Here is a 12,500-nt window from a genome sequence, read left to right on the forward strand (position 1 = left end):
TGTGTGTGTGTGTGTGTGTGTGTGTGTGTGTGTGTGTGTGTGTGTGTGTGTGTGTGTGTGTGTGTGTGTGTGTGTGTGTGTGTGTGTGTGTGTGTGTGTGTGTGTGTGTGTGTGTGTGTGTGTGTGTGTGTGTGTGTGTGTGTGTGTGTGTGTGTGTAATGTGAGTAATATATGTGTGTGTGTGAGTAATATGTGTGTGTGTGAGTAATATATGTGTGTGTGTGTGTGTGTGTGTGTGTGTGTGTGTGTGTGTGTGTGTGTGTGTGTGTGTGTGTGTGTGTGTGTGTGTGTGTGTGTGTGTGTGTGTGTGTGTGTGTGTGTGTGTGTGTGTGTGTGTGTGTGTGTGTGTGTGTGTGTGTGTGAGTAATATATGTGTACATTTGGGGGTTTACTTCCATGTATTCGTACACGTTATACCTTTTCAAAGAGTTCAACTCACCTGCTTTCATTCAACATCACATTTTTGTACTGCCTTGCCCGTATTGTTCTTGTATTTGTATTTATTTGGTAATGTTGTATTGTTTTGTAAGCGTACTGTTCCACAGTATGGATCTGTTACAAAAAGGGTCGATGAAAAAACTAGGAATTAAATAAGATGGCTGGAATCACAACAAATGTTAGGTGCTTTTATTAACAGCCAAAATGCTGAGAAAACACAAAGTAACAAGGAAAGAAACAAAGTAACAAGGATCTAAAGAAATCAAAACCTCAATATATACGTACAGGTCGAGGACATAACTGCTACCTCTCTGCTCTACAGCCACATAGGTCCAATTTGTTGTCACTTTATATACTGTAGTATATATTACAAGTTTTTAGCTCGTATTGTCAAATGAGACTCACACTGTCTGTGATGTGTGAGTGCACCATTGGGAATGCCTGTCATTTCGCTGTGCTGTAGTGACAATAAAAGAATCTGATCTAATGCTTTATCGACACGAACACACACCGTAAGCTCATGCAAACAGTTCACAGGTTACAGACACACACACAAGTGCCGCCCCACATCCATCACATTGGAACAGTGATATTTCGAGGAGTCTTCCCATGTGCCGGGTGGCCGCAGAGGGCCCCACGCATGGATGACATCAGCGCTCGCCCTGGAGGAGGCCATGACAGCCGTATGTAAATTGAATATGACTAATCGCTCCCCCGCATCACCTCCGAGCCGCCGCGATGAAAGACGGAGAAGAAGAAACGCCGGCTTTTGAAGTGTGAGGGGAGGGTGAGGAGGGGAGGACAGACAGACACAGCCATTGTTTGGTTTTTTGAAAGTCTTTTACATATAAAACGCACTTAAGCAGCGTAGATCTTAATGCTAGCCGGCTGCCTTCAACGTAACAATAATACGTGAAGTTCAATTCTCCTCGCTGACCATGTTCTTCTCCCGGTGATGGTTTCTTAAAGTTAAGAAAGATGAAGTGCTTCCACATGTGGGAGGCATGAAGAAGAGGCAGAGGTGTACTGACTGACCACCCAGGTGTCCTCGCCTTTGTTCTCAAAGCGTGTGTGTGTTTGGGCACCATTTTCCACGATAACACGTCCAAAATATTCGTTTTTTATCCTGAAAAAGAGAATATTCCTTCGTAACTGCGTTAAACTATAATATCCCTGTTTACATGCAGATTTTTTTTAAACGTTTTCCACCGTGACAGCTTTCTTTTTATGCTTTCAACCTTCTTCCTGGAAAGGTTAGAGTTGTGATATTTGCACAAATCCAAAAATCTATTGATATTCAAGTCTTCGGAAAAGTTGGTTTCTCCTTCCTACCAAAAAGGAAAAGCTTTCTTTGTGTGCATGCTTCTTCACCCCAGCCTTACACACTGTCCCCTAGTTCTGTGCATTGTACCGAGCTGACAATAATCTGCATGTGTATATACAGTAAACCCAAATGATGCTCCTCACAGCTAAATAATATCTGCGTATATCCCCCGTGTCTTTATCGCAAAAAAAGGCCTTATTCTAAAAAAGCTGTGCTGTGAATTTGGTTCCTTCTATATTCAAATCATTATGAATATTAGTGTGCATGTAAACATAGTCTCTGTGTGTTATTTAAAGTCATGCATGTATTTTGTTTCCTGTCTTCTCTTAAACTCATTCCCAATTCTCACGAAAATACATTGAAAGATTGAAAGATCTCCTCGTTTTTCTGCGCGTTGTTTTGCAATCAAAGCTCAGATTAATGAGCTGCATGTGATGACTTGTTCTGACACAGACGAGTCACATTAAGAAGCTCTCGCCGGCAGCTTGAGTCGTAGTGTTGTCTCTACATAGCTGTGGCTGGAGATGCTCTGTCATTTCCCGCAGTCGCTTTTTAATTAGAGCAGAGTAACTGTCCTCAACTGCGCCGCCTCCTCAGTAGCACACTACATGTTAGAAAAGGACATCCTTGAGAGTGATTGAGGGTCTCAAAAACATCCAACTTCTAGATTTAACATTTGATTTGTGCAACTCCACGATTGTATTTCTTACACAAGGACTTCATGCAAAACTGCAAACTAAAAAAAGCTATTTTTAGGACAATTTCACACAAACAAAAAGATTTAGAGAGTTCCCCTTCTCTTTTGGCCTGGGGAAGTCAGTTTGCATTACATACAGTGTGACAGTGGAACCCCCCACCTCCCTCTTAACCTCCCCCCCCCTCTCAAATCACCCCCTGTCGGGCAGAGTAAACAAGTGGCGCTGTGTATATCCTCCATGTAATCTGGATTTAGCTCGGTGAGATCACGGCTGTTGGAGCAGAGGCCCCCTGGACGCTCAGCTGCATTGTGGGAGGTTCCCTTTCAATGCCACCTTTGTGTGTGTGTGTGTGTGTGTGTGTGTGTGTGTGTGTGTGTGTGTGTGTGTGTGTGTGTGTGTGTGTGTGTGTGTGTGTGTGTGTGTGTGTGTGTGTGTGTGTGTGTGTGTGTGTGTGTGTGTGTGTGTGTGTGTGTGTGTGTGTGTGTGTGTGTGTGTGTGTGTGTGTGTGTGTGTGTGTGTGTGTGTGTGTGTGTGTGTGTGTGTGTGTGTGTAGTCCAGTTGACAGCCCACAATAAGTCATGAGTAATCTTCCCCATGGTGAGAACCGATCTATATGTGTACTCCTGGAAACAGTCGGGGTGGAATAGTTGGAAAACCGTTCTGCTGCTGGTTTCTCCGACATGCTGTCCTCACACACTCCAAATGCACACCCAAAAATATGCAAATAAAACAACTACAGTCATTTTCACGATCGGTAATCTGCAGATTATTTTCCAGATTAATTATAAATTGTTCTCGGTCAATGACATTTTAGAAACTAGTGAAAAAAGTCCAATGTGATTTCTTTAAATGTCTTGTTTTCTCACTCTTAACCCAAAGATATTCAACTTAATTTGATGTAAAAAATATATAAAAGCAAAAAACAACGTACCCCTTTATCCCCAACCTCTAATTTATACCTTTCATAGATTTAACCCACTGTAAATTTCACACGCATAATGCAGTCCCAAATTCAAAATACAGTATTTGCATATTTGGTCACATTTCGAAATTACGACTGGAAATGACATTTAGGCATTGTTTGTTTTTCCACCATAATAGAGATTATTGTGCCGTAAAATGAGTAATTTCTGTGAAAGCAGCATGTGGATGTGGTTTGACCTTCAACCTTTTGAACTAGAGATCTATATATCGTGTTCAAATAGTTTCAATATAAACTACTATTTATTTTTAAATGCTGCTTGCCTTCATAGTGAAAGCCAGATAGTTGTTTAAAATTAACTATGGTATTTTTTTTGTTCAAGCAGGTGTTGAGCTTGCTTGTTTAAGAGGAGAGGCTCGTGATTGGCTGAGAGGACGGGGAACACTAGAAGATAAACAAAGTGAGTTAATGGGATAAAAATGGAAAGAAGAAGAAGTTGAACTCTGACTGAAGTGCGGTGACACACATCATTGAAACACATAACGTCTCACATGCTGCAGAACGTCCTTTTTTAGATGTTAGTCTTAAATAAGAGCAGGTATTATTCCTGCAGCTCACAACTGCTTTGTGTTTTGTGCACAGCGTGGCAAACGGTCAAATGTAGCATGTTGTTAAAATCCAAAGAGATGGGACCATAGCCTCTACAGTAACTCAGGAGGAGAGTTAAAGACTTGAAGGACCCCCCCCCCGACCCCCACCCTCTCTCCTCTCTTTATGGAGGCAGCAGCTGAGAAGCCATTGCTCGTCACAGCGTAGTGATCTAAGAAGCTCTTTTTAGATGTTCTCTGTGTGGAAGCACCGGGCTCTTTTACTGCCTTTTTGCACACGCTTGTATGTGTGTGTGCATGGGTGCATTTCATTGTATGTTAAGTCTCTGTAGCTATGATTGGTTTTCCCGTAAAACCTTTTGACGGTTATTTGGACGGGGAGTTGTTAGTCGACACACTTTGTATGAAAAAACACTATTTAAAATCTTGTGTGTACCAACAAGTGCTCATTATCAATAGCTGTAATTGGACAGCGCTCATAGTTTCCTTCACAAAATATACACAAGACTGGCAACCCCCCCCCCCCCCCCCCCCTCTCTTCTTTGTTTGAATGACAGGTGTTTAAGGGAACCCACTTTATGTGCTCCCGTTTGTCTTATAATGTTAACAGCTGAGGGAAAAACTAACTTTTTACTGAGGATTATGTTCAAGGTCACACTGGCCAATAGATTTATTCAACAAAGAAAGCAGATGTTTTTTCTTAAGTAGCCTGAAAGTAGGAAGTATAGTAAATAATACACTCAATATTGACAGTTTTCTTCAAGTCTGCTTTATCTTTTAGGCTATAAGTAATATTATTCTTTAACATCCTTTGTACTTATAGCGTCTCATTCTACAAACAGACCCTTTTATAAGTGTCAGATTATTTTTGCATATTGTATTTAAGATTTTAGAACTGGTGCTGGTTGAGGTGGAACTACTTTCTGTAACGTTGTGTAGTTTAACCTGTTATAATGCGTTGTGTGTGTGTGTGTGTGTGTGTGTGTGTGTGTGTGTGTGTGTGTGTGTGGGTGTGGGTGTGGGTGTGTGTGTGTCCTCGCTCACTTCTCTTCTCAGTCTCTGCTCAGTTAGTGGATATTATATAACGTTGTTCTCGGTTGAAGCTGATCATTCTGGGTTTCGTGCTTGTGTGCTACCTGCTCTGAATCCAACTGTCTCGTCTTTAAGCGGCTGAGATTTCCAGTGTGTATTCTCCTTTTATTGCTTTCATTTGCATATAAATTAAATCCATATTGTGCCTGCGAGGCAGACTATGCTAACTATGCAAACGATCCCTGGCTTTTCTTTGTTTTACAGATAAACCCTCGGCTTCATAAATGACAAGGTGGGAGGGGGAGAGAGAAATCCTATCGCTGTTTCATAATTGTATGAATTTTAAATACATTGTCATAGGGTCCTCTTCCACATTCGCAGCAGGGAATGAATCTATCATTACAATAGTGGAGCTGCAGGGTTAGCTGACCGTGAAGAGCTGCACCTCTGTTCACACATGCAGGCCAGATGGCCTCGGAGAAACACATTAGGCCTGTGTGTGTTTTATAAACATTATATCAGCCTCTTATTTAATTCAGGGGGACAAAATGTGCTCTGGAATAACTTTCCATGTCTCTTTAATGTGTGAAAAGGACGTTTTGTGGTGCAAATGATAAACTAGATTATTGTTTCCTGCTGCGTAATGTCACATATGTCGCAAAAATATCATGTTTACATTAAATTAGATCTTGAAATCAAGTCCTATGAATATTCATTCACGCATTTTAGTGACGTTAAGTTATTCCTAATATTGCTGATGCCCCCCAGGACCCCTGGAGGTTTCCTCTTCTGCAGAGATGCTGCAGGGCTGACTTCATGAAGCTTTTACCTGCACTAAAGCACGGCTCCCACACTGTCTGCTGCTCGGAATAAACGTTTAGAGTTTTAACATAATAACCAACAATAATATGATGTTGCTTTGACTGGTTTTCAAGCCTTTGCCCTCACATTTAATTCCATGTATTCGTTAAGTGTTGCCTGCTACAGCAGTCTTTATAAATTGGCTTATTAAATATATAAATCTGATTGTTTCATTCAAAGATGAAACGTTAATTAGATCTGAAATAACCTGCCTATATACACTAACAGCGAGTCCCTGGTCGTCTTTATTGAAATCAATTATTATCACGCTATGCTGTGCTTATTAAATCTGTGCTCTATAGGCTGAACACAAACGCAGCGCCGCTTGAAATAATTAAAAATCGTGAGACGCGGAAGGCCGTGAACTCCCATCCACTGCAGAGGCTTGTTAGCTCTTAATTAAATAATCTGAGATCAGTTGTATATAAAAGGCTTTAAGCGACGACGCAACAAACACAAATCATCAGTCACAAACTCGCTCCTGAAGCCATTCACTTATTCATTAAATCAACATTAAGTGCAAGGTGGGATCTCTCTTGTGGCGTGTGGGGAAAATAATATGCATTGTGCTATAATGGAAAACAACTCGGCACATATAATATAGTTTGACGTGAATCCTGACGTCACAGGCCGGTTTAAACTCGACAAATGGGGGGACGATAGCACCCAAAGTTTAAATATTGGTCAGTTAAAGTGAGGGAAAATTATAATTATAGGGTAAATGATAAAAACAAGAAAGAAATGAATAAAAAAGGGGGAATGAATGTGCCTATAATCATGGCTCTTTGAGTGTTGTTACTAATATAAATGCTTTGTTAAACATATTTTCATGAAAGCAGTAATTATCCAGTGTTGCCTCATTTAGTTTACATCAGATTGAGATGTGCGACACAAATTATCGAGAATATGGGAAGTAAAAGGTTTTTTTACACCTCTATAATGTGACCACCTCCCCTTAATATATGTAGAGACCCTCAACTTTGTCTACTATTGCTGACCTCACACACACACACACACACACACACACACACACACACACACACACACACACACACACACACACACACACACACACACACACACAAACAATTGAACCTGAGGTCACTTGAGGCCGAGCTTCTCCCTAAAGCTGAAACACACTGACTTTAATGTATTTAATGAATTTAAACTGTGTGTGTGTGTGTGTGTGTGTGTGTGTGTGTGTGTGTGTGTGTGTGTGTGTGTGTGTGTGTGTGTGTGTGTGTGTGTGTGTGTGTGTGTGTGTGTGTGTGTGTGTGTGTGTGTGTGTGTGTGTGTGTGTGTGTGTGTGTGTGTGTGATTTAAAGGCATGGTTATTGGAGAAAAAAATTAACAGCTATCGTTCAAAATTGTTTCTAATTTATTTAAATGTACCCATTGACAAATTACCAATCTGCCGTTTACGTTGAATTGTATATTTTTTTCCTTTTTTTCTGTGGAAACGAATGGAAGAAATAAAAATGTAGTCCCAATCTACCGTTCTTTTTCTTTATTTCAGACTACATGTGAACATATTAAAATCTTTGGCTTGTTTTGAGTGCGGACTGGTGTGTTGAAGGGGAATGTGGCACAATAACCTAAAGATCCAACGACATGAACAAACGACCCGGATGATGAGAGGTGAAATAATTAAATATACTGTATACAACATGATAACGTGTGTGGCTATATAAACTTTAATAACGATTTATATAATTATGTCCATATACTGTTACCATAAACAGATTTTTTTTTTTTTTTAAATAGCGTCTCCTCCACTGTTTCATTATCTCCAAAAGAGTCAAATGGGGGGGGGGGAATGTCTCGTCACTCGCTCTCCTCCCGCTCCTCCTGCACGGTGGTGGTCGAATGGTTGTAAAGTCCTTGGGCCATGAGCTGCAGAGCCAAGCCGTTCTTGTACCCCGTGGCCTTTTTAATCTTGGCTCTCTTATTCTGGAACCAGATTTTGATTTGGGACTCGTTGAGGTTGAGTTCCTGCGCCAGCGCCTGCCTCCGCTGCTCCGTGATGTACCGGTTGGTCTGAAACTCGGTTTTCAGTCTCTGCAGCTGCTCGGCCGTGAACGCCGTGCGAGGCCGCTTGTCCTCCTTCGGGCTGCTCTTCTTCTTTTTCAGTTTCCGTGTCCTCGGGCCTGATGTGGAAACAACAATGGGAATAACAATTTATTCTACTGGCTGGTGCACACCTATTCATCTGATTGGATGTCACACATTTAGCCTGTATTACAAGGGGAAGCAGCATTTTAAATTCACTACACTGAAGAAACTGGAACATTGACTTTAATTAATTGTAGCATATCAACAGATCTCACATTTTTAGGTTGGTTGAAAGCAATAATATTAACTTTAAATAAACAAATACTAGGTTTAACTTAATATAATGACCTTACATAATACAGTTATGTGAAATCTGTTGACATAATGCATTTAATTAAAGTACATTTTCAGTGTATACAGCATTTAATTTGACGTATATATTTCACTTTTCCTGCATTAATTACACATTAAAGTCTTGCACCATTCTCTTGCACTTTTGTATTTCTACTCTCTTTTCTCCTCGCACTATTTTCTTTTAGTTGTATGTCAAATATACATCATGTTGCATGTTGGAGAATCCTGGGACTGTCATTACATATCTACACTGTAGCTGTGCATATGACAATTAAGCCTTTGGATCTTTACCATCAACACGTCTGCGTATCAACGGCTGTTTTAGACCAATTGTACTGCAGTTATTAAATAAGAAGGGCACATTTAATGCTGGACAAGCGAGACAAAGAGAGTGTTTTAAGATTTAAACTTTTTTAGTTCAGTATAAAGTCTTAGCGCAAAAGAAAACATAAAATACCATTATTTTTGATTTAATAACAGAATGTGTGTCAATTACTTAGTTATAATTGTAGTTACTTACTTAACAATTAACCTAAATGCTGTATAAATACATTATTTATGCAGCCAAATTTATTTTTTATTTGTATTTCTTAATATTTTATATAATAATATATATAATTTGTTTCAGTAACTTCAATTTATTTAATTACATTACTGAAGAAAAAAAAACATCCCTGTTATCTTAGGCCCAGGTTTAAACACAGTATTGGCTGCAACATTTCCACAAAATGTATTATCATAGATGTGTTATTTTGGAGGGGGGGCCACAGGGGGGTCCAAGTGTTACAGAGGGCACTGCCCCCTTGTTGCCCCCCCATAGAAACGCCCATGCTGCTTATATCGACTTAGCGTCTGTTGATGAGCGATGATCGTGTTATTATCTGCTCGCTATCATCAAATGTAGGTCACAGTCTCCTGCATGCTCTCTAGTTTCGATACAATCTTTATTTTACAGCCATTTGATGACTCCTCACAACGATGTGCAGTTAGTATTTAATTTGGCATCGTCCTAACAAAAGGATTTAAGCTAATTATAAATGCATTCAACGTGAAAACTCACCGATAATTTAACGACATGTCATGGTAGGGATATTAACACAGTATCTTTTTAAAAGGGTGAAATCAAACCTTTAATAGGACTAATTAAATACGATGAACACACTCGTATATGGCTCCTAACTAACAGTGCAAGAGAACAACAGTTATCCTATTTAATTATGAATGTTAAAATAGCTTTATTATTATAATGTATTGTCTTTTCCCTCCACACCAGTTGAGGTCTCATTGAAATTGTAAAGCCATGCAATACGCTTAATAATTCATTTAACCTGAGTAGGCCTCTTTAGGTTAAGCGTGTGTTCTTGACTATAATGTGGTTTATGGTGATTAATAAACGAGAATAACAAGGCCTTCATATATTCCACTACAATGGAGTAATGTCGAAATTAATACGAGATCAGCACATTTCTTTTAGGGTTATTGGGTTCGTTGTGGAGATAAATAATCCAACAGGAAAAGATCGCATGAAAGACACGTTTCTCTAAAAGTTGGATTAAAATATGTTTCGCGTTTCTGTTGTTTTAGATATTTTATGTGGTCTGATTCAGCCTGACTTTCCTCTCCAAAACAACAGAAACGATTAGTCCTGCTGCTCCAAATCAGCTCTGCTTTCTGGGCAAAAACTCCCTCTTTCCATTAATGCTATCCATCCTGCAGGATCAGGGTTCTTCACCACAGCGATGTTCTGCTGCATGGAGTAAAGCTGAAGGAATGTGACGGTAGCGATGCACACGAGGATGTGCGCAAAGTAATAACATATAGAGCTGTAATGTAGCTCTCTATAACGGGATTTAAATACGCTGCAGTGGTATAAATTGGTTATTTCATTTAATGCAAGAGCCACACGTTAAAGAGGACTCAAGGAAAGCATAACTAATATTCGCTGTGATCGCTTAGTGCTAGATAGAAAATGAGGAAACGTAAGGACCTTTGACCTTCATCCCTCACTTTAATAGCCTATACAAATCTCATTAAAATATGATCAGCATCACAAGCTGGGTAATATTAAAATGTCAACAGAAAAATGTAGTTTAAACAACATGCATCTTTCATGATTCGTTATAAACGACGAAGTTATTATATTTAAAAAAATAACGATCGTTCTGTTTCCTTTTAGCGTTAATGGTTATTATTTATCAACACTTCCTTCAGATTTAAATTACAAACATCCTTTCTACCTTTCCTTAAATAGTGTACAAACATGTCCCGTTTTGTCGTCACACACTTTAAAACGAATGTAATTCAATTGAAATTGCCTGAAGACGTTGAACGCATCAACATATTTCTGCTTTGGTTACGAGATGCATCAATGTTATAAAACCCCAATTGTTTTTTTGGTACACATTCACTGCTTTCTTTCTAAAATATAGCAAAAACAATGGCAGATATTGTGACCAACTCCACCAGAACATAATATATTTAGTGTTAAAAACCCCGTAAAGCCGGAACAGTGATATTCGTAATCACTATTTGATAATAAGCTGTCTGTGATCATATATGTGGGTCAAAATCAAATCTCTATAATAAAATGTCCCTTGTATTTCGGAATAGATATTATAGACTGGGGCCGTAACGTTGGTTTGTAGCCTTTTTAAAAGCGTTAGGAATATAATATGTGTGTCTAATATTACCGTAAATGACTGATAAATAATAACACAGGTGCTGTTTTTGAGCCATGTTGTTCTTTTCGTCTGCAAAACTCACATTTTAATTCATGAAATAAACAAACGGGGTTTACTTAAATCCTCCACAATGAGTTACGTTACATTAATGTGCGGACCAAGAGGGAGGTCATCGTTGTTATTGTTTGCATCAAAAGAATGTGCACGAGCCATAGATGCTTATTATAACATGCATTACAATCACACATTCAATTGCATTGGACATCAGCCCATTTTTCGAGCTTGTTTATTTTACAAGCAGTTTATAAATAGCATGTAACAAATATGAGACATGATCCCAATACTTTAATATTTCAGTGCGTAAACACGTCTCTGTGTGCACGTTGAGTGTGTGTGTTCTGATTGGGTGTGTTAAAGCCACGCTAAGAAGCAATATACACAACAAATACCTATTGTAAGCTCATTTTAATATCAATAAAAGTTAAACATCATTGTGGAGGAAGCCGAAGCGCCCCAGACAAAGTTCCCAGGCCTAACATCCCATAATATACATTAATATGTCTGTGCGTAAATATGTCTTTGTTCGAGTGTGTGAGTACTGGAAATGATTAAGGTGGTGTTTTTGTAATGGGCTTGTTTGGATATTTTAATCTACAAAATCACCTTTATTTTGTTTTTTATATTTTATAAATTGGCTCTTTTTGTTTATAAAAATATCGGTTGTGAAATGTACATAATGAGTACTTTTACTTTTGGTACTTTAAGTATATTTTGATGCCAATACTTTTGTACTTTTACTTGAGTAACATTGTGAATGCAGGACTTTTACTGTTACAGAGTATTCCTACACTCTCGTACTTCTACTTTTACTGTAGTACAATATCTGAGTAGTTTTTCCACCTCTGGCATAATTACGCACACATACGCCAAATAAAATATCGATGTACCCATTTTAAGTTCATTTTTACTCCAATAACAGTTTAACAACACCGTGGAGGAAGCCTCGGTGACCCAGACACAGTTCCCCAGCCCTCACGCACCCCCGGCGGTGTGATTCGGGTACTATGAGCGCCTTACCAGATGAGGGCCGATCCGAGTAGCGCGTGCAGTAAACCCACGCGGGCCACAGCAACCCCTGGCTGTCTTTCGTCTTGGCCGGAGAGCCTCCATTGCTGTCTGCGTACCGTCCGGTGCCAGTGCCGGTGCCCGCCGCTTCGCCCTGCTTATTGGACTGCTTGGACGAGGGCGAGGAGGAAGGGGATGAAGAGGAAGGTGACGAAGAGGAGGTGCTGTCGCTGCTAGAGTCCAGGCAGAGGCTCCCGGTGTGCGGCCTCGCTGTCAGCGGGTTCACGTTTTCCCGTCCCGGCGTCTGGCTCCGGTAGCTCGGCTCCTTCCTGCAGCCGAAGTCCGGTCTCAGGATGTTGTCTATGAAAAAGTTCGTGGTTCTGTGGTTCTGTTGTGCAGCTTGGTGCGGTAAAATCACGGGAGGGGAGGGGAGGTTCGGCGACAGGGACATGCTCTCCTCCTCGG

General features: G+C 39.9%; 2 protein-coding genes across 5 annotated transcripts in view; one reads left to right on the forward strand and one right to left on the reverse strand.

The window, feature by feature from the left end:
• Nucleotides 1-12,500, forward strand: part of steap3 (STEAP family member 3, metalloreductase) — a 149,231-nt gene that overhangs the window by 105,482 nt on the left and 31,249 nt on the right. The window lies entirely within an intron of this gene.
• The window catches only part of LOC307033993 (homeobox protein engrailed-1a-like), a 5,427-nt gene continuing 302 nt past the window's right edge, over nt 7,376-12,500 (reverse strand). The window contains exons 1-2 of the mRNA XM_079672654.1: nt 12,048-12,500; nt 7,376-8,030 (exon numbers count right to left, since the gene is read on the reverse strand). The exon at nt 12,048-12,500 is cut by the window's right edge and continues 302 nt beyond it. Coding sequence (XP_079528780.1) covers nt 7,708-8,030; nt 12,048-12,500 — 776 coding nt within the window. The 3' untranslated portion in view covers nt 7,376-7,707. The remainder of the gene's footprint in view (nt 8,031-12,047) is intronic.

Source organism: Notothenia rossii (genome assembly GCF_949606895.1).
Source record: "Notothenia rossii genome assembly, chromosome: 3".
In the NCBI taxonomy this organism is placed as follows: Eukaryota; Metazoa; Chordata; class Actinopteri; order Perciformes; family Nototheniidae; genus Notothenia; species Notothenia rossii.